Below are 20923 nucleotides of genomic sequence, written 5' to 3'. Positions count from 1 at the left end.
GCAATTAATCTAAGTGTTTTTATATCAAATGCAAACCGCGAAATGAGCGACAAGGAGCTATCGAGGCGGGGACAGGCAGGTTCGCGGGACATATGTGGGCGACTCCAGGCCTGCGCTACCCGATCTGGGGGCCCTGAGCTAGAGCGGGGAGCAGCCCGCGCCAGCCAAGCGTAACCCCTCTCTCGCAGGCCGCGGGACCGCCCGCCCTGCCCCGCTGGGAGTGGGCCGGGCCAGTCCCCCGCCGCAGCCGCAGCCCCACGGGCCGCCCCTCGCCCCGCGGCCGGTGTCCGGGCAACGGCGGCGGCGTCACTTCCTGCGGGCCGCCCCTCCGCGCCGCGCTGGGCCGGGGGCCGCGCTCCCGCTCGGGCCGTTGCGGCGGTGGCGACACGTGGCCCCGCCGGCGGCATGGCCGCGGCGGCCGAGGCGGCGGGCGGCGGCAGTAGCCGCCACGAGAAGAGCCTGGGGCTGCTGACCACCAAGTTCGTGTCGCTGCTGCAGGAGGCCAAGGACGGCGTGCTGGACCTCAAAGCGGTGCGAGGGCGGGGGGCGGCCGGCGGCACCGCCGGGTTCGGCCGGGCACGGGGGCAGCGCGGGGGCCGGGCAGGGCCGCCCGCTCCTTCCTGCCTTGCGTCCCCACCGCCCGGCGTGGCGGGGCCTCCCCCGGCCGCTGGCGGGCTGCGGCTGCCCGGTGCTGGGTGACAGCCGCCGCCGTCGGCTGCAATACGCGTTTCGGCTCTTTTTAAAGGGGTGTAAGGGGTACCGTGCGTTAAGTTTAACTTACTGAGAGTGGTCTTATTTAGTATGCCCTGTTGCGGGCTCCTCAGTAGAAGAAAGACAAGGAGCTACAGGAGAGAGTCCAGCGGAGGGCTACCAAGTTGGTCCAGGGTCTGAGCATCTCTTCGGAGGAGAGACTGCGGGAGCTGGGCCCGTTCATTCTGGAAAAGAAAACACTGAGAGCAGGTCTCATCAGTGCATATATAATCTTGTAGGTGCCTGCCAAAAGGATGGTGCCAGACTCTTTGGTGGTGCTCAGTGACAGGACGAGGAGCAATGGCTATAAACTAAAGCACAAAAAGTTTCACCTCAACATGAGGAAGAACTTCTCTACGTTAAGGGTGGCAGAGCACTGGAACAGGCTGCTCAGGGAGGTCATGGAGTCTCCCTTTCTGGAGACATTCAAAATCCACCTGGATGAGTTCCTGTGCACCTGCTCCAGGAGACCGTGCCTTGGTGGGGCTTGGACTAAATGATCACCAGAGGTCCCTTCCTGCCCTAACAATTCTGTCATTTTTTTTACTGTCCTGTGTTGCTCTCTGCACTGACTCAGTGTATGGGCTGCTGTTTAAAACTGTTTCTTTCCCACCACCCTCCTTTTAGCAAGAGACAATGATGTTGAAAACCAGACCATTGCCGCCTTGTACTTTCTATTATGTGTGAATGAAAGAAGCTGAATTCGCATATGAGTGACAAATACGCTTCATAGGACAAATCATTGTCGCCCAGCTGTGCAGCCAGCCCGCTGCCTCCAAGGCATGAGGGCATTGGGCTGCAGCGGCTGGAGCGTTTCCAGTGATGCCCTGGGACCAGCCCACCTTGGCGAGGAGGCCCTGGTGCCAGGAGGTCACTGTGTTGCAGGAGGGATCCTTGGCACTGTGTCCTGCCAGTTCCCTGGAGCTCAGACCCTCTGGGCTGTCGGGTGTGCAGTGCATTGAGGCAAAGGTGTGTTAACCTAGCTGGGGAAGGCCATCAGTGAACAGCTGAGGTGTTCAGCAGAGTGCAGCAAGAGGTTGGCTTGGTGCTCTGCTTAAAGCAGAGGAAAGTTTTCCTTTCTGGAAAACTAACCTATTGTTTGATTACTCTTAATAGGCCCCAGGAGGTGAATGGTGTTCTCCGAGCTTTTGTGCATCCTTGTTCAGAGCAGATGCACTTTGGTGATGTTACTCTGACTAATGAAACTTCAGGGTAAATAGGGAAGGACACTGATAGGTTTTATATTCCTCATTTAGTTATGCAGTGGTCTGGATGAGCTCCTTAGTATGAGGTGCCTCTTTATCTAGCAAAACAGAATTAAGGTGTCTAGATCCTTGGGATTGTTGTGCAGCTTCCTTTATTGTCTGTTATGTCCTGTGGGATGCTCCAGGTCAATCTGAGAAGCAAAACATACTCAGTTTGTAAGACATCAGGCCCAAAAGCTTGGCTAAAAGTGCCAAAGAGCGCTTGAACAATTAAGTTGGGCTGTGTAGTGGGTTGGAACAATGCTTCTTGTTCTCTTTAGTGAGAAAGGTACCTACTCAGAGGGAATTAAAGGGTTGATAACCACAGAAAAGTTAAGTGGGCATTGCAACCAATCACAGACATTCCTGCTCATGACCTATTGGAGCCTGCTTTCTGAATTACAACTTGCAGTTTGTTGAAAGTAAATACTAACTGCAGTGCATAAATTTTTGGTATTTTCATAAGCAGTGAGTCAGAAAATACATTTTTGTAACTGGTTTTCTCCTAAATAGGCGACTTATCTAAAGAAAAATGCAGACCAGTTTGTGTTATGTCAATGCGCTCAGCAAATTGAAGAAGAGGACAGTCATGAAGTGGAAGAGAGCATTCCAAGGAATGATTCCTGCAGTGCACTGAACACCTTTTAAGTGTTTCCCTGCTGGCTAGCATTGACTGTCTCATGTTGTGCTGCTGATTGGTATTTCTCTAGAAAAACCAGCCCTAGAAAGAAAATAAAATTTGAAAACAGGTGGACTTCCAGCATTGTGTTTGAGCAATTGAGAAGGAAAATCTGTTCTATGGGACATTTTCTGGTGATCTTTAATACCTCCATAATTATGGTTTAGCAGGCTGTAAGAGGAAGCTGTGAAAAGTGCTGGACACTTCTCTGGTAACATCTGAGAAATTGTGGGAGTGGAAGTGAGATTTTTTTTTTTTTACTTGAAATTTGAATTTTGCATTTACTTTAAAATCAAACAGCTATTCTAAAGTAATGACATACTTGTCACAGAATAGCCCTGTATAAAGGAATCTAATTATGGAATTAAGTTTAAAACACTAAGGGATGATATAGAAGGGAAAGAAAATCAAATTTTTATCTGCAGCAACCCATGAATTGCAGAGAAGAGAAAAAAAGAGCAAGATGAGTGAATAAGGGATAAAATAAACCACCTGAATGGATGCTATTCATAGAGTGCATACAATAATTCTGCCCTAATTTCTTAAGTGGGCTTTGTTTCTAGCAGAATACCATCCCTGCTCTAATGATGGTGAAGTAGTGTTTCTGATCGTCAGTACAAAACATGAGATATTCTAAAATCTCCTTGTTTTAGAAGTGTCCTGGTCAGGGGCAAATAACTACCTTATACTTGCTGTACTCCACAGAAGAAGAAGGAGCCCGTCTGTTAGATTTTACATTCCCTTCGCGTTTATGTTGCAGTGACATTCCGGACTTTTATGTACAATTTGACAAGAGCGCCATTCAATTTAAAACTCTCACCAAACTGTTGACAGCTCTCTTGGGGAGAAAATGTTGCCATGTGGTACCGGCAGAGTTCAGAAGATGCAGGACCTCTTTCCTTTGACTCATGGAGAGAGCAAGCAGGCAGTGCTTTGTTAAGGTTCTCAGTAATGACTGCCACGGTGCTCTGTCGAGTTCCTCGACTCTCTAGGGCTAAGGAAGCACATTTACAGCTGATGATTTCTGCTGCCTTTTGCTCCCAGGGAGCAAACAAGTTGTGGGGTGGGGCTACATACTCTCAGTTGCCCTTTTCCTGGCCTTTCTTTCTTATTTCTAGGCATGTGTGCCTGCCTGCAGCTGAACCTGTGCTGAACAGTGTTTTCTGTATTTCAGGAGCTGCACAATCAGAATGTATACAGAACCATAGCTCTGTGCTTGGATACTTTATTCCAGCTCTTATCCTGTCTATGAGACACTCATGAGTGCTTGGCTTGATTACATACTTAAAGTATGAGGAGGTATTAGGAGGAATAACAAGAGTTCAGCAGCTTAACATTAGAAAGATTTTATGAAGGAACTCTGAATGTGGAAGCTGTGTCCACCGTGTTAGCAGGGCCATTGTTGCAGGTGTCCCTTTCTTGACACAGGCTGAGAAGCAATGAGTTTTGACAGTGTTTTTGACAACAGATTTGACTCAGGAAGCTCTTAATTATTTAAATTATTAGTGAATCGTTTATGTGGAGGACTGAACCGAATTTGTGATCCATGTACCTGGCAGAAGGTATTGCACTGATAACTGCTAGAATGTCAGGGAGGAACTTCTCAATTGCTTTTTAAAATATCTGTGAATTGTTAAAAAGATAATTGGATTACAAGGTCTGCACCACAGAGCTAGTGAATGTCTGGATTAAACTTCTCATCTTGGGAACACACCCCAGCTTGTGTTGGAACTCTTGTTGTAAGTAGTTGAACTTCATAGCAGTGATTGAACTGTGTACAGGGCTAGTCAAGCCAAATACAAATGTAATTGTGCTCATTTTCCTATGAAATGAGCCCCTGTCTTGGGGATCTGGAGCTGGTAGTGGTGAATCTACTGCTGGTGTTCATGGGAGCTGTGCTTTGAGCATACAAAATGCAATAGCATTTAGACTGGAACAATAACCTCAACTTTAAAACATTTGAAATTGGACACTCAGAAAAAGTGACTTATTTAAAAAAAAAAAAATCTTAAGCTTTGGTTTCATAGCTCCAAATGTATGTGTATTGGTATCTTTTGCTACCAGTACAGTTTGAAAATGCATTAAGATTAATAAAGCATTTATTTTTTTTTGTAGACAGGCCTTTGGGAAAATCTCAAGAGGTAATGAAATCTGTCTCCAGAGCAGTTTCTTCATCATTCAAGCCATGAGTGGTAGACTAAGTCCTAGGTCAATATGTGGAGCAGTGGGAAAAAAGAAAACAACAAGTTGAATAGCATCTAAGTGTGTGCTGTCCATTCCTTGCACTGAATAATGTAAACAGCTTGTAGAATTACTGAAGACTGAGAGATGTATGAGGTGTTGATTCAGCATTGTGCAAATGGCATGAACTCTCTCACTTGCTAGATTTTTAAGGGTCTCTTTCAGTCTTTGGAAGCCGTGTGTATGTGTGCAGCAAAAATAGCAGATTAAGATAGCAGGTGCATACCTACTGAAACAAGGGATCAAAATTCTCTCCAAGTTTCCTTGGAGAGAACTAAACTACACTTTATATATATTTGCATGCATCTTGTTTTGTTAGTTAAGAAAATATTTTAAAAGACTCATACAGAAGAACATACAAAAGATAAATGCTGCTAATGGTGCCAGTGGAAACAGTGTTTAGTGGGTACATCATTGTCAAGGAGAAAGAGCAGTGTTTATACTTCATGGCTATAAGAGTATTTTTTAAATCACTGTTCTTTATTTTTATCCTTTCAACTTTATTTCAGTAGCAAAAGGTAACTGTACTATTAAGCAAAGAAATTTGGGGTTTCTTCCAGGTTATGGTTATCTTGCTGTACTTTACAAAAAGCGTACATTTAATAGATTGTTGGAACAAACTCAAATAAATCATTATGCTCCTGTAGTAGAAATTATTTGCCTTTATGCATTAGTTCAAATTCAGAAGTCTTTGCCTACGCTTCTCTTTATTTTTCTTCTCTTTTATTTGTTTAATACATACAATCCAATGTAAACATTGTATTTAAGTGTCCCGAGTAACTACAGAGTCAGACTCTTCTCTGCTTTTTCTTCTTTTAGTGAATATTCTTTGAACTTGAGCTGCTTTTTAGGTGTGGAAGGCATGACTAGCCCATTTGCTTATTTTAACTCTTTGCACCAGTTACACAAAAGTCACCATGGAGAGAAAGAAGTAAGGCATGAAGTGGTTTCCTTTGCCTGACGCCGCCTTGCTTGGAGGGGTGAGGTGTGATAGCCCTCAGACACCCTGCACAGCTGGCTCTGTGTCAGCAGCAACATCCCTGGCAGTGTACCAGGGTGCTGGTGCTCAGTGTGGCAGATCGAGTGAGTCCTTGTGCCCTGTGAGGGGCATTTGTGCAAGGACAATGCTTGCCTGGAATACTGCAGCTCTCCTGCAGCCCCTTTGTGAAATTACAGCCCTGTTGTTTGGTATCCTGGCACCACTGAATCCAAACAAAGACTCTAATACCTCCAGTGTCAGTGGAAGGAATTATAAACTTAGTGTGGTCTTGGCTTCAGAGGCTTGCCCCACTGAAGGGTGTTGCTGCCTGCCTTCTATACCTTTTCCTGCCCTCCAGAAAGAGCATGGCAAGCTCCTCCATGTAATTGAATATCTCCAGATACCCACCACGGTCTTTGCAACCCCCTGGAGCTCCCCTCTCTATCGGGGGATGGCCTGCTGGCCTTCCGCCAGGGGACTGCACCCTGTGCTTTGTAGCAGGGCCTGCAGGTGCTGAACTTTAGAATTCATGATGGTATCTGGCTCCTGAAGAGTGGAACCTTCTCCCCTCAAAGTTACATTAGATGGCATTTTTCCAAGGGAGCTGCTTAACTATCTTTCCCTCAGCATGCAAGTTGCTGATACTTGTTCTCCTGACAGGCTGCTGATACCCTTGCTGTGAGGCAGAAGAGAAGGATCTATGATATCACCAATGTTCTGGAGGGGATTGATCTCATTGAGAAGAAGTCAAAAAACAGCATTCAGTGGAAGTAAGTTATGTCAGTTCTGCAATTTTTCACATGCCTAAGAGCAAGAAAAATTGCCTCTTTCTACTTCTTCTGACTATATATGCCACCATAAAATTAACATTGTGCTAAGCAATGAGCAACAGGATGTTGTAGATGTACAATTAAGTTGCAAATGAACGGTATTTGTTTTCCCTTTATCTTGTGTCTGTGCTACATAAAATCAAGTTTAAAGCCCACAGAAGAGATACTTCAGAAAACTTGTAGTGCTACTTTATAACTAGCACTTGTAGTTGAAAAATTCACCCTGAATGAATCTGGGGGGCTGTCAGGACACACTGTCTCCACTAACCTGCCCTACCACAGTCCCTGCCTATTTTCTCTTAGGTTTCTGAAGGTAAAAGCTCAAGATAAGAATTATTGGGGAAGGAGGTAGGCCCTGCCAAACAGAAAAAAACCTGCATTCTAAAAGAAGATAAATTTTTGTAGAGGGAAATTCTTAATCTGATCTGAAATTAGGAATTTTCATTTTCCTGTGAAAACACTGCTGAGAGGTTAAATGCTCGTTTCCTTCATATTGAATAGTAGTACATTTCTCGAACATTGAAAGTAGTCTTAAGAAATTATCATGGGATGTTTGCTTTACATTTTCACATGTGATTTCATGAACCCTTATACCTTTTTAAGAGGAGTAGGTGCTGGCTGCAATACAAAAGAAGTCATAGACAGGCTGAGGTATCTGGAAGCTGAAATTGAAGATTTAGAGCTAAAAGAAAAAGAATTGGATCAGCAGAAACTTTGGCTTCAGCAGAGTATCAAGAACGTCATGGATGATTCTACAAACCACCAATATCCTTTTAAATTAATTGTGTGCATTTTGAAACCAGAATTAAAACAACAGTTAAAGTGTAGGTAATGGATAAAGCACAATGTAACTCATTTTACCCTGAAGCAAGGTAAGGCAAGTATTTTTGCAGGTTTTGCTTCAACACAAGAAAATACAAATCTTATTTACATGATTTTTTAACTTCTAGGACTGTGATTAGTAACATGAAAATAATTTAGCAAAAATATCTATATATACAGCAGTAACTATTAAGCCAATAGTATAATCCTAGTGTCTTACTTGAAATTAGTTATATGGCTTTCCAGAACTTGAATTTATATTTTGTTACCAGTGCTTTACATGAATCTTTTTTGTTGGTTCATTCTTTTGAAAAGATTAAGCTATCACGCAAAGGTAAATGGAGTTGACAAAGTCCTGAAGCTTGTTGGATTTCAAAGTGGAAAAAAATCCTGTATATAAATACCAGAGAGTTCCGGCTGCATTGCTTATAAGCATGTGTTTAGATGTCTTGCAAAACACACCTGAGAATGAAAGCAGGAAAGTGACCTTCTTATCTGTAATACTATTGATAAGGAAAAAACTTAAAATTACTGGAGTTTCAGAAACTGTTTCTGTAAAATGGATTTCATAGCAAAGGAGATTGAAGTTAAATGTTAGGGCAGACTTTTGGGAGAGCTAGCACTGAAACTGATCCCCCAGGGAGGTGGTGGAATATCTATCACTGGGGGTTTTGCAGAAGAGGAAAGACAAACATCTGTCTGGAATGTCTGATCAGTGGATTGATCCTACCTTGAGGCAAAGGAATGAGATGGCAGATGAATTCTGAAGTTCCCTCTAGCAGTATTTTTGTGTGATTCTGGGAACTGCTGATACATACCTGAATTCTGTATTGTCAGATTAGCAAGGTAAATGGTATTCTTCAAAACAAGATTTTACATGTTCTCGTTTTTCAGAAGAATCTCTTCTCATTCTAGCTACACAACTATTTTTCTTTTTGTATTTTCTTTGCTGATACAGGTATTTTCTTTAAAACACAGAATTCTTGTTATTTGCAACAAGCCATTCTGAAAGTAAAAATAATGCCTTGATAACACCTCTAACAATGATAGCATTATAGTTTAGGTTCAGTTTGGACAAACTTCTGAAGAGCAGCAAATACCAGTTTTAAATTGTTTTAAGAAAAGTGTTCCTTGACATAGGCTACATTTTCATATGTCACCCATGAGGATATCTGCAACTGCTTCAATGGTAAGTTGCTGCTGGTATTTTTAAAGTGAGGGATTTCTTGAAAAATAACTTGCTAACTAACCTTCTTTTTATCCTGCAAGTGTTTTGAATTGAGAAGTACTCAATAGTGATCAGTACTGGGTAGAGGTCTCATAATGTTCATGGCTACCAAGTTCTGGCATTTTCTAGTTGTAGTCACAGATTGTAGAGAATGAAAGCTCAGCTGGAATCCTGGTTTTGGATTTCTTTTTTGGTATTCATACTTTTCAGCAGCTTGCCACGGGCCATTAATGGAACCAGAGACAGGACATGTTGGTCCAACCCTCCAAAAAAAACCAGGAAGATTCAAATTTTCTATCGTTTTCTGGTGGCAACTGTGGCCAGACAGAGCTTGTGATGCTGTATAAATGGAGCCAGTGGAAGGTTAGTGATGGGGCATTGCTACTAAATTTAAAGGATTCCTGGACAGGTGCTTTGAAAAAATTGCCAGGAAGTGCTGGCAGAGATTACTTCCTTTGACATCATCTCCTGATCTTGGGGCACCCCAGGGAAGATTGTTGTTCAGTCTCCAGCTAGGCTCAAAACCATCTTTTCTTTGCCACAAGGAAGATTTTTTTTTAATAAAAGCACAAGATCAGAAAACTACTGCAGAATTTAACAAAAATGAGCTGTCACTGAAAAGTTAGTCATTACAAAACACAGGCACCTGGCATGGTGCTCACATAATACTTCACCTAAGTGTTTCTTAGGAAGCAGAGAAAGTGTTATTCCAAATTAGTTATGTACAAAGAAGAAATGATGTGCAGGTAGGCAAGTGATCTGCAGTTATTGTTCCAGTGCTGTACATGTAACTGTGGTCCCCTGATTTTAACCAACACATTTTAATGTGCATAGTAAGCCACAGGTGAGTGTGACAGACAGCTGTTATATCCCAGTTGTATGTGCTGTGGAAGCTGTGAGCTTAGATACTTGGAAGTGGTGGCACTGAAGATGGACATTAATACCTCTTCTTTCTTCTGATAAATCCCTGTGGTACCACCATTCATCAAAGCCATGAAGTGAGCTAGACCAGAGAGCTGGTTTAGCTCAAGACATATGAGGAGTGGCTGAGGGAGCTGGGGTTGTATAGCCTGGAGAAAAGGAGGTTCAAGGGAAACCTTATCACTGTCTACAAGTACCTGAAAAGGAGGCTGTAGCCAGGTTGGGTCACTCTCTTCTCCCAGGCAACCAGTGACAGGACAAGAGGACGTGGCCTCAAGCTGCACTGGGGAGGTTCAGGTTGGACATCAGGAAAAATTTCTTCAAGAAAGGGTGGTTAAGCATTGGATCAGGCTGCCCAGGAAGGTGGTGGAGTCATTATCCATGGAGGTATTCAAGAAACAACTGGACATGACGCTTAGTGCTCTGGTCTAGTTGACAAGGTGGTGATCAGTCAAAGGTTGGACTCTATGATCTTGGAGAACTTTTCCAACCTAAATGTTTCTTTGATTCTGTGAGAAAAGGAACTAGTTAAAAATTTTCACCTTGTGTTATAAATACAACTAGAAGACAAATGGGTAAAAAATGTGACAAATCTTGTACTGTTGTGAGAAAAGGTTTTTGCAACGATCTAAGTATTGGAATCTAAGTATTGGAATTGTGTGATTTATACTACACAATATACTTGGATCTTAGAGGGACTACATGTGTCCTACCAAAAGTTTATATATGCTAAATTATGCAGTACTTTAAGTGAATACTATACAAGACTTAAGAAAAATACACTTAACACTTTCTTAAAAATTACTGTTTAACCAGGAGATACACTTCTAGCAATTCAAGCACCTTGTGGTACACAGTTAGAAGTACCTAGACCTGAAATGGTATGTACTGGTTTCTTGTTTAACTAAGTGTTCTAGAGCAATAGTGGCAAAGAAGAGCTGTTTGAGAGCAGAGAATTTATCTCTGTCCATGTGCAAGAGGGAGGGAGAAAGGATTAGGATTGTTTTAGTTGAGAAGAGAGAGGCCGGACAGTGGGTTTTGTACACTTAGATAGACTAATGTTAACCCTGCCTTCTATTAAAACCAAAATACACAAGTGGGTTTCTTCTCTCTTGCTTTAAACATTGCAGCTTTCAAAATAATGCACAGTTGTCATGAATTCTCTTGAGAACTCCCTGACTTTTATGTGTCAAGTTTCTCTGTTACATCATTAAAATGGATCTCTTAGGAAAAAGCCTTTTAGATTTAGTTTGGATGTAATTTAGATTTAGTGTCGTGGTACTAGACTGGATAGAGAAACAGACTGCCGTCTCACTTTAGCCAAAAGGATTGAATTGGCAAGATTAAAGTAGGAAGCCAAATTATTTACTTCTGTCCATCTTTAACTTCTTTTTTTGTTGTTGTTGCAGTGCTTGGTTTTAAATAGTGTTTACATAGTTGGGAGAGAGCATTGTATGAAGCGTGATAGCCACTGTGCTTACAGAAGGCTGAAATTCACCTGAGAAGTTTCACAAGCTATTTTTAGTGAGGCTAAGCACAGTCTAATGACAGTAAAAGCATCCAAGGCTAAGCCATGAAGCTGATCAATGGTACTATCTTTGTCCATCTCTGCTGAAATCAGTTCAGGCAATGGTAAGGTTCTCTGCAGGACCCAAATTAGCAGCTGTGAAGTTGGATTTTGTTGTTTTTTTTTTTTTTTCTTTTTGTTGAGGACTAAAACAGCTGATCTTAGTCTTCACCACCTTGTACAGTTCCAAGTTCTCAAAAACAGTAACTTTTATAATACACCATCTTTACAGGGACAGAATGGACAGAAGAAATACCAGATCAATCTTAAAAGTAGTTCAGGACCTATCCATGTGCTGCTTATAAATAAAGAATCGAGCTCCTCCAAGCCCACGGTGTTTCCAGTTCCTCCACCTGATGACCTTGCACAGCCCCCCTCTCAGCCTGCAGCTCCAGCGACTCCACATAAGCCAGCTGCAGCTCCTCCAAATCCCTCAGAACAGCACGACCCCAGCCAAGGACAGGAGTTACCGCAAACAGCAGCTGCTGACACACAATCAGGTAGATCCAGGGGTTTTCCTACCTCTGATGGGGAGGGACAGAAGAAACTGTTAAGGTGGTAGACAAAGGAAAGATCAAGAATTTGCATAGGGTAGCAGCTGTCCATTAAAAAACTACTCCAGGGGCTTAGTAACAGCTCTCAGGAGGTTACAGAGACACCTCTTCCTCTTCTGTTGGGTGAAACGGATACTTCCCTCACATCTTACCATCTTACACTGAACAGGTTTTGGATGTAATCCTGTTAATTATTCTGAGGTGCTTCTCCAGAATGCATTATGAAGGAAAATTGCAAAGCTCTTGACAGAGGATATGATTTGAGTGTGTACCTCTTAATGAGACTGATAATACAGGCACCAGTTCCAGCTATTGTACCACAAGGTCACTTACCTTCTTCCACACAGACACAGTAATGGGCTGCCTGATTATCAGGTTATTTTTTTCATAGTGATAGTAAATTAATAGGTAATAGGAAAAGATTTAAGAAAATGCTGTATTACAACTGCATGCCTGAGGGGTCCTGGTTACCTTTGTTTATTAGCCTTTAATTAATTGTCAGTTAATTAAATTGTGGCTGTGACTGTGGAAGGGGAAGACTCCTCTCACCTGATCCTGAAAGACCAAGCTGGGGGCAGGTGCTGTGTTCTGTTTCACTGCAACACTTGTAACACGCCTTCCTGTCTGCGCAGATGGCAGCGCCCAGCGGGACAGCGCAGCCCCTTACTCCAGCCTCCCAGAGCCAGAGCTGTACCCCAGCCTGTCTGGAGACAGTGCCCAAGCCTCAGCCAGCTCCAGTGACTACCAGAGCTTGCTGCCTCTGGATGTCAACTGTATTCTCAAGCCAAACTCATTTGACATTGCAAAGATTGAGGAGCCTGCAGGTAAGAAGTAGTAGTTCATGTTTAAATATTTCACTGATTCCCTGAGCCCTTCTTTGTGACCAAATTACCAGTGAGTTGCACAAAGGAAAAAACAGGTCTGTGCTTATCTTCTAATGAAGCCACTGAGCCAGTTCTGAGGAGCATACTACTTTTAAGCAAATGAATTTCTTTGCCACCAAATAACCTTCATGTTGTATATGGCTCTTGGGTTTTAAGAGATAAGTGGGAAAATGCATTGGGGGCAAAACTGAGGGATACAAAGATAAAAATATTCTACATGTACATGGCATACTGTCTCTGCAGCTCCTACACTGCACAAACGATAGTGTACTTGGCAATTCAGTGTTTTAATGCAAAGAATGTGTTGACTGCTATAAACACATATTAAAAAACCCCACATACATAAAGCATGTGCTTCTGTCTTTCACAGGAAATATCAGTGGAGATATTATCGATGAACTCATGTCTTCTGATGGTAAGTATTTAGCATCTTTTCTAATAATCACAAGTAGCAGCATGGTTTTTGTGCGAACAGCACTTAGAAGGCATCTGTTAAATCTGATGCCAAGAGTCAGTATGAAACTACTTCTTTCCCTCTGTCACTCTTATCTTTGCTCCCCTTTCTATTCCCTGCAAGAGTTTTATTTAACAGGCAAAATATGAAAACCTTAATCCAACAAGCACTTACATGCATGAATAACCTGCCAGTACTTAAATTAGGGGCAAAGAAAGAACAAGCTGATGACTAGTGTGCTGCCTTAAAAAAAATAAACTGGTTTAATTCTGTTCTGCCTAAAGCTTTGTGCAGGTGCTTTGAGTATTTCAGAACATAGTTCTGGATGCAGACTGATACATGTCCAGCTGTAGTACACTAACAGAACAAATGTCACCCGTTTCTGTTCTTGCACATCTTTGGCCATATGAGTGCAGCACTGAACCACAGCTACCACAGAATTCATGTGCTCCCTACCTCTCTGCCACTCTCACTGAGGCGCCAGGCAAAGGAGGTGAACTCGACTTGCCTTTTTCCTTTTGACCTGTGCCCTTTAAGGCCCGTAATAATGTCGGCCCCTCAAGCAGACAGCCTCAGGGCCCATCCAGAAAGAGACATGTGGTTCCAAGGGGCAAGATGGGATTCTGTGAACGTGCCAGTATGTAGTTAACATGGAAACAACCTCTACTTCTAAAGCAGGGATAGCATGCCCAGCTCATGTACACTGTGTTAAGAGTTCCTACAGTGCAGAGTGAGGGCTGAGTGAGGCTTCTCTTCTTGCATTCCCCCCACAAAGACAGCTTCAAGTCCATGCTTGAAATGCAGTGCACAGACAAATTGCTGGTCTCTATTTCCCTTCTGTAAAAAGAGATAATGCTAAGTTCCTTACTTATTTGAAGGCTGATACATGCAACAGGACAAAGGAACATAAATATAATTTATGGCTTTCTGGTTAAAGTTTTCAAAAGCTGCTCAGGAACTCCTTTGCTGCAGAAGAAATTAAACCCCCATACTCCACAGCTATCACTCCACTTCAGCAAACTGACTTAAAATACCATGCAAAAAATGGCAGATACATCACTTACTGCCTTAGTTTGAAGGCAGTCCAGGTTTTCACAGTATGTATCCCAGTAAGCTTGTCAGATTATCAAGACTATTTTAATTATTAAAACTAACTCTGATGACAAACATACTGAATTATAATAGGGCTGATTTTCCAAAAGTATTTTAATTTAAACTAAACTATTCGTGCTTTACAGTTTTTCCTCTCTTACGACTCTCTCCTACTCCCGGAGATGACTACAACTTTAACCTGGATGATAATGAAGGAGTCTGTGATCTCTTTGATGTGCAGATACTAAATTATTAGATATTGTGTCAACCAGACTACTTATCTACCTCTAACTGTAACATTCTAGACTTCTTCATAACCTAAGTATTTGAATAATGAATGTATAACTTCTTAGTTCACTGACTCTGGGAGTATATTTCCTTTTGCTTCCTTTAACTACTTCACAAAACAAATTCAAGAACAAGAAAAAAAAGGGCTCTTATCAAAAATTCTGGCACTTTTTCAACTGAGCGTTTTTCTGTCTAAGCCAATTGTTTGGAGCTTTCTTTAGAAAGAAAAGTGAAAATACTTTGTAGCCTTTTGATCATTTTTTAAAAAATGATTAGGCATCTTGTTCACAGTTAACAGCATTTTTTTGAAGCTTTACTGCCAAGAAGCTTTTTATATTCTTTTTAAACTTTTCAAACAATTTTGAAGCTTTCACTGCCAAGTTGAAAAATGAAGGGTATCAACTTGAGTTATGTAAATTGTTTCAGTGAACCAATTTTGTGAAGTGCCTTCTGTTTTAGCACTTTAAGTTTCTCACACTGACTTCTGACATTCCACTTTCCTAGATGATAGGAAAGGTCTGTTTGTAGTTTGTATTAAAGTGTGCCAATACTTGTATATTAACAAGATTTTTTTAATAAAATTGTGCAAACAAAGCCATCAGTATTTGTGGTCTTTCATGTCTTGCAACCCCTTCATTGTCCATTTTGCATTACAACTGAGATAACAGGCTTGTGGCAGCATCCACATTTGCTGGTTCCTCTTCCAGATTTGTGGAAACCTGGGGGAAAAAAAAAAGTTTCAGTTTAAAGCAGAAAACTATCTTTTTATTCTGCTTGAAAAAAAAAAAAACCCACCCAGACTGATAAATGCCCATTGTACAGAAGATTAGTTTGTCTTTTATATATTTAATTTAGGCTAATTTTGCAGTCATACTTCAATAATTTGGGCGGATTACAGGATACACTGATTTTGAGACATAAGCAGAAAATGCTTTGGGAGCATCATACCAGTAACATCACACACACAGCCCAACTGAGACAGGCTCAGCTTGTAGTTCACAACTACTCTCAACAACACTTTTGAAACTTTGGAGAAAATACGATTAAGCCTGATTAGATTCAGCAGTCATGTAGAGCCCTACTAGCACAGGAGCAGTAGTACAGTCTGAATTCTTGGAGGAATAAATAACAAGCCAGCAGGGATGGGACCACTGGCTCCAACTGCCTTGAAACCCTGGCTTGGCTTCATCCTGTGCTGGCAGCACTGTCACTTTATGTTTCATTTTTCCATCAGCCTCTCCTTAAGGTATTTGACACTTGTTTAGTTGCTCCCAGCTGTACAGAAACTTGATCACCTCAGGCACACTGACAACTCATGTCCACTTCTCCAAACTCCACCTTCCCCCAACAGCCAGGATGGGATGGATTCATCTGCATCTCATCCTGAAGCACTGCCTTCTCTCCCTGAAACTGCCTACAGCATCAGTCAGCAGAAAGAGTTTATATGGAGGAACTTTTCAGGAATTAAACTTTATGAATTAATTCCACTGCAAGTAGACCTGTATAAAAAAAAAAAGGCAAGAGAAACATGTCTTGAACCCTAAGTGCTTCAGGCAAAACCTTTACTACAGAAATTGCTGTTTCAGGTGTTTGTCCTTCTGATGAGACAATATGAAGGCTTAGGAATTGGGAACAAAGAGGGGCAGAACTGTTTCAAAGCACTGTCAGGTGCTTCAGGTGGGAACAGCCAGGTTCATCCTCTCTGTGTCTTGTATCTCGTGGAGATACAAGTTTCAAATCAAGGGGATGGAGCTGGGACTAACAAAAAAATTAGAAATCAGCTAGAACCTAATTTAAAAATATGCTTTTTGAAGCATGCTTCAGCATGGCTGCCCACCCTCTTCTCTCTCTACTTTAGTAGTTACATAGAATTTGAACATGCTAACCAGGTTTCAGCATTACTACACAAATGAAATTCATAAAACTGGGATTCTAGCTTTAAAACAACTGCATGAATTCACAGAATGCTGTGAGGTGGAAGGGACCCATAAGGACCATGAAGCAGAGTGTGGTGTTACCAGCACCACACTCTGACCAACTGAGCTAATTGCCTGCAGTCTTAGAGACATATTATAATGCTTTAAACACACACATTCTTTTCATTCTCAGATTTTTACAAAGGGAAATTACCTGCTGAGTCTTCTGAGGTTCTGCTGTGGTACCTTTTGATGGCTGTCGGATTTCTTTCTGAACTTCAGCAAATGCTTTATTTATTGTGCTAACTTTTTCAGCATTTTTAATGTTTATCTGGGAGAGAAAAAAACACACACATTGGTATTTTTAACAAAAATTGCACTGAGGTGAAATTGCCCCACCTTTGTGCTATTATGCAGCCAGTGTTACATGCTTTTCAGTATGTTTTATCTGTTAATTCATTAGATCATCTAGCTGTGTACTAATAAATTCAAAATTAAGAGTTAAACTTGCTCTATTGGAATGGGAGCCCATAGTGATCCAGAAAGAGAACACAGAGAAAACAAAAGTCAGGCTTCCTGACTACACCACCCTCAGCTCCTTTTAGCTGGAGTGAAGTCCCAGGAAGGGTTGCTCCCTTCATCTCTCTGGTGGACTGACCCTGCCTGGATGCCAGGTGCCTATCAAAGCTGCTCCATTGCTGCCTTCTTCAGCTGGGCAGGGGACAGAAGATATAATGAAAGGCTCATGGGTAGAGATAAGGGCAGGGAGAGATCACTCACCATTTGCCATCATGGGCAGAACAGACTCAACTTGGGGAAAATTAATTTCATTTGTTGTCAAACAAATGCTGCAGAGGACTCTTAGCTCCAACACCTGGAGCACCTCCTCCCCCTCCTTCACCAACCTTGGTGTCTGCAGGCCTGTTTCTTTTAGAAATTCTCACTCCTCTGTTCTGACTGCTGCTGGTGGTGTGCTTCTTAACTATATCATCCCAGAGGCACTGCCAGTACCTGATGGGCTCTGCCTTGGCCAGCAGAATATCCATCTGCCAGCTGGCATTGGCCCTTTCAGACATGAGGGATGATTCTGGCAGCTTTTTAGAGAAGCCACACCTGTAGCTCCTCAAACCAAATACAATTTGTAAATGATTTTACTCTTTTGAATTTCTTCCAGTAGCTTACCTTTCATCATCACACCTTGCATCCTACTCGTTCATACTATAGGTTTGGCCAACAATGTCTACCATGTATTGCCTCAGTGTTTAAAGAAACTCTGTGGCTGCAGCAGAGTGGAATGTCTATCTGTGGGTACTTCGGCCTCTCTTTTAGCCAAGTCTGCCTTTGTAAGTTATTTCATCAAAGATTTTGCTTTCAAAGAGAAAGCATTAGAATATGCACATGTGTTGCACGCTGGGGACAACTGTCTGTGGCAGAGGAGCGGGGTGGATGCAAGAGGGCATAAACTCTCACCCCTGCAGCAAAGTAAGATTCAGCTATCTCAGGCTAGCACCTGCTGCTTCCAAAGTCTGGAACAGGATCTTAGCCAGGCAATGACCTATTACATCTCAAACATCCCAGAAGCAAGTTCACAGATCTTCAGGCAACCCCAAAAATCAGGGTACCTACTGCTGTTTAAAAGGCCACCCCTGTAACTCACTTCTGAGCAATTTAAACAGGCAGAAGCAAACTGTGAATGGTTACACATATTCATTTTGCTTTCAAAGCCTCCATAATTTCAAAGCACATATACAGTAACAATAATTCCATTCTGAGTGACCTCAAAAACCAGTATTAAGAAAGCAGTGGCAATGAAGCTGATAAAACAGGCCAACTCAAATGAACACTTTCACTGGGACAGTGACTGGAGAAATACAGCCCCAGCTCTGATCAGAGTGGATGGACTGTTGGTAGCATGATGTACAAAGACCATGTGTTCAATCAGGGCTTATCACCATCTCCCTTCACAGGGGTTTTAAAAGGTTCCACTCAGTTTTAATATATGATATCCTCAGGTACTCAGGCTCTATAGCTAGCACAGGTATCTACATCAAAAGTTGTCTGAACAGTTACAATGGGCTCTTAGCTATTTATGAATAAACGTATTTTAGTGATTTTTTTCCTGAGCATCTTCCTCTACTGCTTAATGATAAGTAAATCACATTAAGCCCAAAGGCTTTATGCATTAAAGACTACAGCTTCCAACATAGAGAATAAAATTTTACTCCTAACAAGCTACTGACTTTTCATGAATATTATTTTAAACCTGTTTCTCCCTTTATTATACAGAACTGTCTAGACTAAGGGGAGATGCAACGCCAGCAACATGAAATTGTTTTTTCTAAAGTTCATTACATTCCTGTCTGTCCCCCAGATTAATTCATCAAGTGGCTTTGGTTTGCAGGAGAAAATCTGCAACGGCCTTTTTTTTTTTTTTTTTTAAGAGCCATTTACTTATGTTTGTCCAGCACACGGCAACTGCATCAAATGGAAAAAAATACGCCACTATCTGCTTTTACTGTGTTTATTAACAGATGCTTTCTTAGAGGGACAGCTGAACTCTTGCAGAACACACACCTCAGGTAGGAGGCAGGGTATGAGAAGATACCATATAATGACTCCCTGCTCACAATAGGAAAACTCTTGCTTAGATCACCCCCATCCCTCTTCCCCAGCACTGCTCCCTGCTCCATGACCCATTCTCTCCCTTCTCTGGGCTGTGCTCCTCAACAGACATGAAAATAACATTATTTTTGCTTCTTTGTTTTCCCATTGCTTTAGTATGTTAAGTTGCCTCACAGAAGCATCTACGGAGCATCACAGCCCATGTAAGGTGCAGAGAGGAATTAAGAGCAAAACATCCAGCAGTGCACACTCCTAGGTCTGTTCACTGCATCTCACTGACAGTTTTACTTGACAGCTGAGGCAATTAAACAGCTACTGGATCACAAGAGGTTCCATCCTTTCTGGTTCTTCCCCACCAGAATGCTTCTCTCTGCATTCATTCATAATTAAGTTTGTTCAATTCACCAACCCAGCACATAAAAATACAAAATGTATTTTAATGGCTTTTGCTGCTGATTTAGCAAGTTGAGTCACCTAGTGGGCGAAGAGTTCCTGAGCCGGCGTCAAGGAGAGCTGTGGGAATATAGCCCAGAGCCTGGCAAAGGATCCCTTCCTGGCACCAGGAACGTGATGGAAAGAAGCAGGACTTCCCCTTGTTAGCTGTACTATGCCGGTGGTTTGGATAAGGCATTTTGTTAAACTGCAGCCTGAATTACACTGTGAACGCAGTCCAGTGAACGCGAACTCGCTGCACTGCTGATGTGCCCTTTAGCATGGCATTCTCGAGGACAAGGCGAGATGCTATCAGACACTTCCCAAACGACACCCCTCAAGCACAGCCGGATGCCTTCTGTGGCATATGCCTGCAGATTAGTCAAATGAACTTGTCCTTCTTTTTTTGCAGATGATACATCCGCATACAAACCTAATTTTCAGGTGCAAAATCGTGTACTTTGCCGTTTTGTGCCCGGACGCACACTGTCCCTACACCAGCTCGATTTAATCAGTTCCGAGCGCTTGCTCCATCGCGCAGCGAGGTCGAACGGGAGGAAACCCCCGGGGCCAAGGCCTCCCGCGGGCGCCGCAGCAGGGCCGGGGCCCTCCTCGTGGTGGGGCGCGGCCGCAGCCCGGCCAGCGCCTCCTCCCGCCGCGGCACTCACCTGCTTCAGCCCAGAGGTGACGGGCCGCGCCTTGCCCTTGGCCTTAGCCCTGAGGACGCCGCTGCGGGCGATGCGGAACACGCTGCCGGCCTTGACGGCCCCGCCGCGGCTCTTGCCCATGGCGGCGGCTGCGGCGCGCGGGCGGGTGACGTCACACGGGGCCGTGACGTAGGGAGCCGCCAATGGCCCGCGGCGCTGTCACGGGGCGGACGCGGCGCCGCGCGGGGCCGCAAGGGGGCGCGCGCCGCCTCGGGCGAGCGCTGTGGAGCCGCACCGGGGAACGGCGCTGGCGAAGTGGCGCTGTCCCTGTCCCTGTCCCTGTCCCTGTCCCTGTCCCTGTCCCTTCCCGGTCCGGTCTCGGCCTCAGCCTCGGCCCTGCTTACTTCTCCTGCGCCTTCGCAGCCAGCTTTTGCCGGACGGGAAGGCTGAGAGCTCCTCGGCGCGCGCCCGCAGCCCGAGCGCCGAGTCCAAAGCTCCGCGTTGCCACAAGCACCTGGCCCCGGCACACGCGGCGCTTGGATAAATTCCCAGCGGGTTGTGGGATACCCTCCTGCATCACGGCCCCACTTGGGAAAACGTGAAATTTTCCTGCGGCCTATGCCAAAGGGAATTGTGTTTACACTCCTGGGAGAAAAACGGGAGGGGATGCATCGGTGCGCACTTGGCTTTACTTTCGGGAGTGGCGAGAGTGACCCCAGGAATGGACACTGCCGTCTTTCTCTGCCGCACAGCCCGTGCTCTGGCGGGACGGG

The 20923-nt window shown here is 43.5% G+C and overlaps 2 protein-coding genes across 2 annotated transcripts; one reads left to right on the top strand and one right to left on the bottom strand.

The window, feature by feature from the left end:
• The first annotated feature begins 42 nt into the window (after positions 1-42).
• E2F5 (E2F transcription factor 5) lies at positions 43-15131 on the top strand. The gene is given in 9 exon segments (XM_066179362.1): positions 43-531; positions 6554-6663; positions 7327-7490; positions 8693-8734; positions 10511-10575; positions 11494-11761; positions 12448-12639; positions 13070-13114; positions 14392-15131. Coding segments are annotated over 9 exon segments (1485 nt in total). The 3' UTR covers positions 14502-15131.
• A 15-nt stretch (positions 15132-15146) lies between these two features.
• RBIS (ribosomal biogenesis factor) lies at positions 15147-20316 on the bottom strand. The gene is made up of 3 exons (XM_066179375.1): positions 20172-20316; positions 16664-16780; positions 15147-15252 (listed from the first exon to the last, which is right to left on the bottom strand). Exons 1-3 carry the CDS (start codon positions 20289-20291, stop codon positions 15184-15186), a joined length of 306 nt encoding a protein of 101 aa, XP_066035472.1. The 5' UTR covers positions 20292-20316; the 3' UTR covers positions 15147-15183.
• Positions 20317-20923: the final 607 nt, after the last annotated feature.

Source organism: Chamaea fasciata, unplaced genomic scaffold (genome assembly GCF_029207755.1).
Source record: "Chamaea fasciata isolate MVZ Bird 193981 ecotype frontalis unplaced genomic scaffold, bChaFas1.0.hap1 SCAF_1, whole genome shotgun sequence".
Classification (NCBI taxonomy): Eukaryota; Metazoa; Chordata; class Aves; order Passeriformes; family Sylviidae; genus Chamaea; species Chamaea fasciata.
Note: the sequence above shows the minus strand (reverse complement) of the source record. Positions and strands in the feature narration are given on the sequence as shown.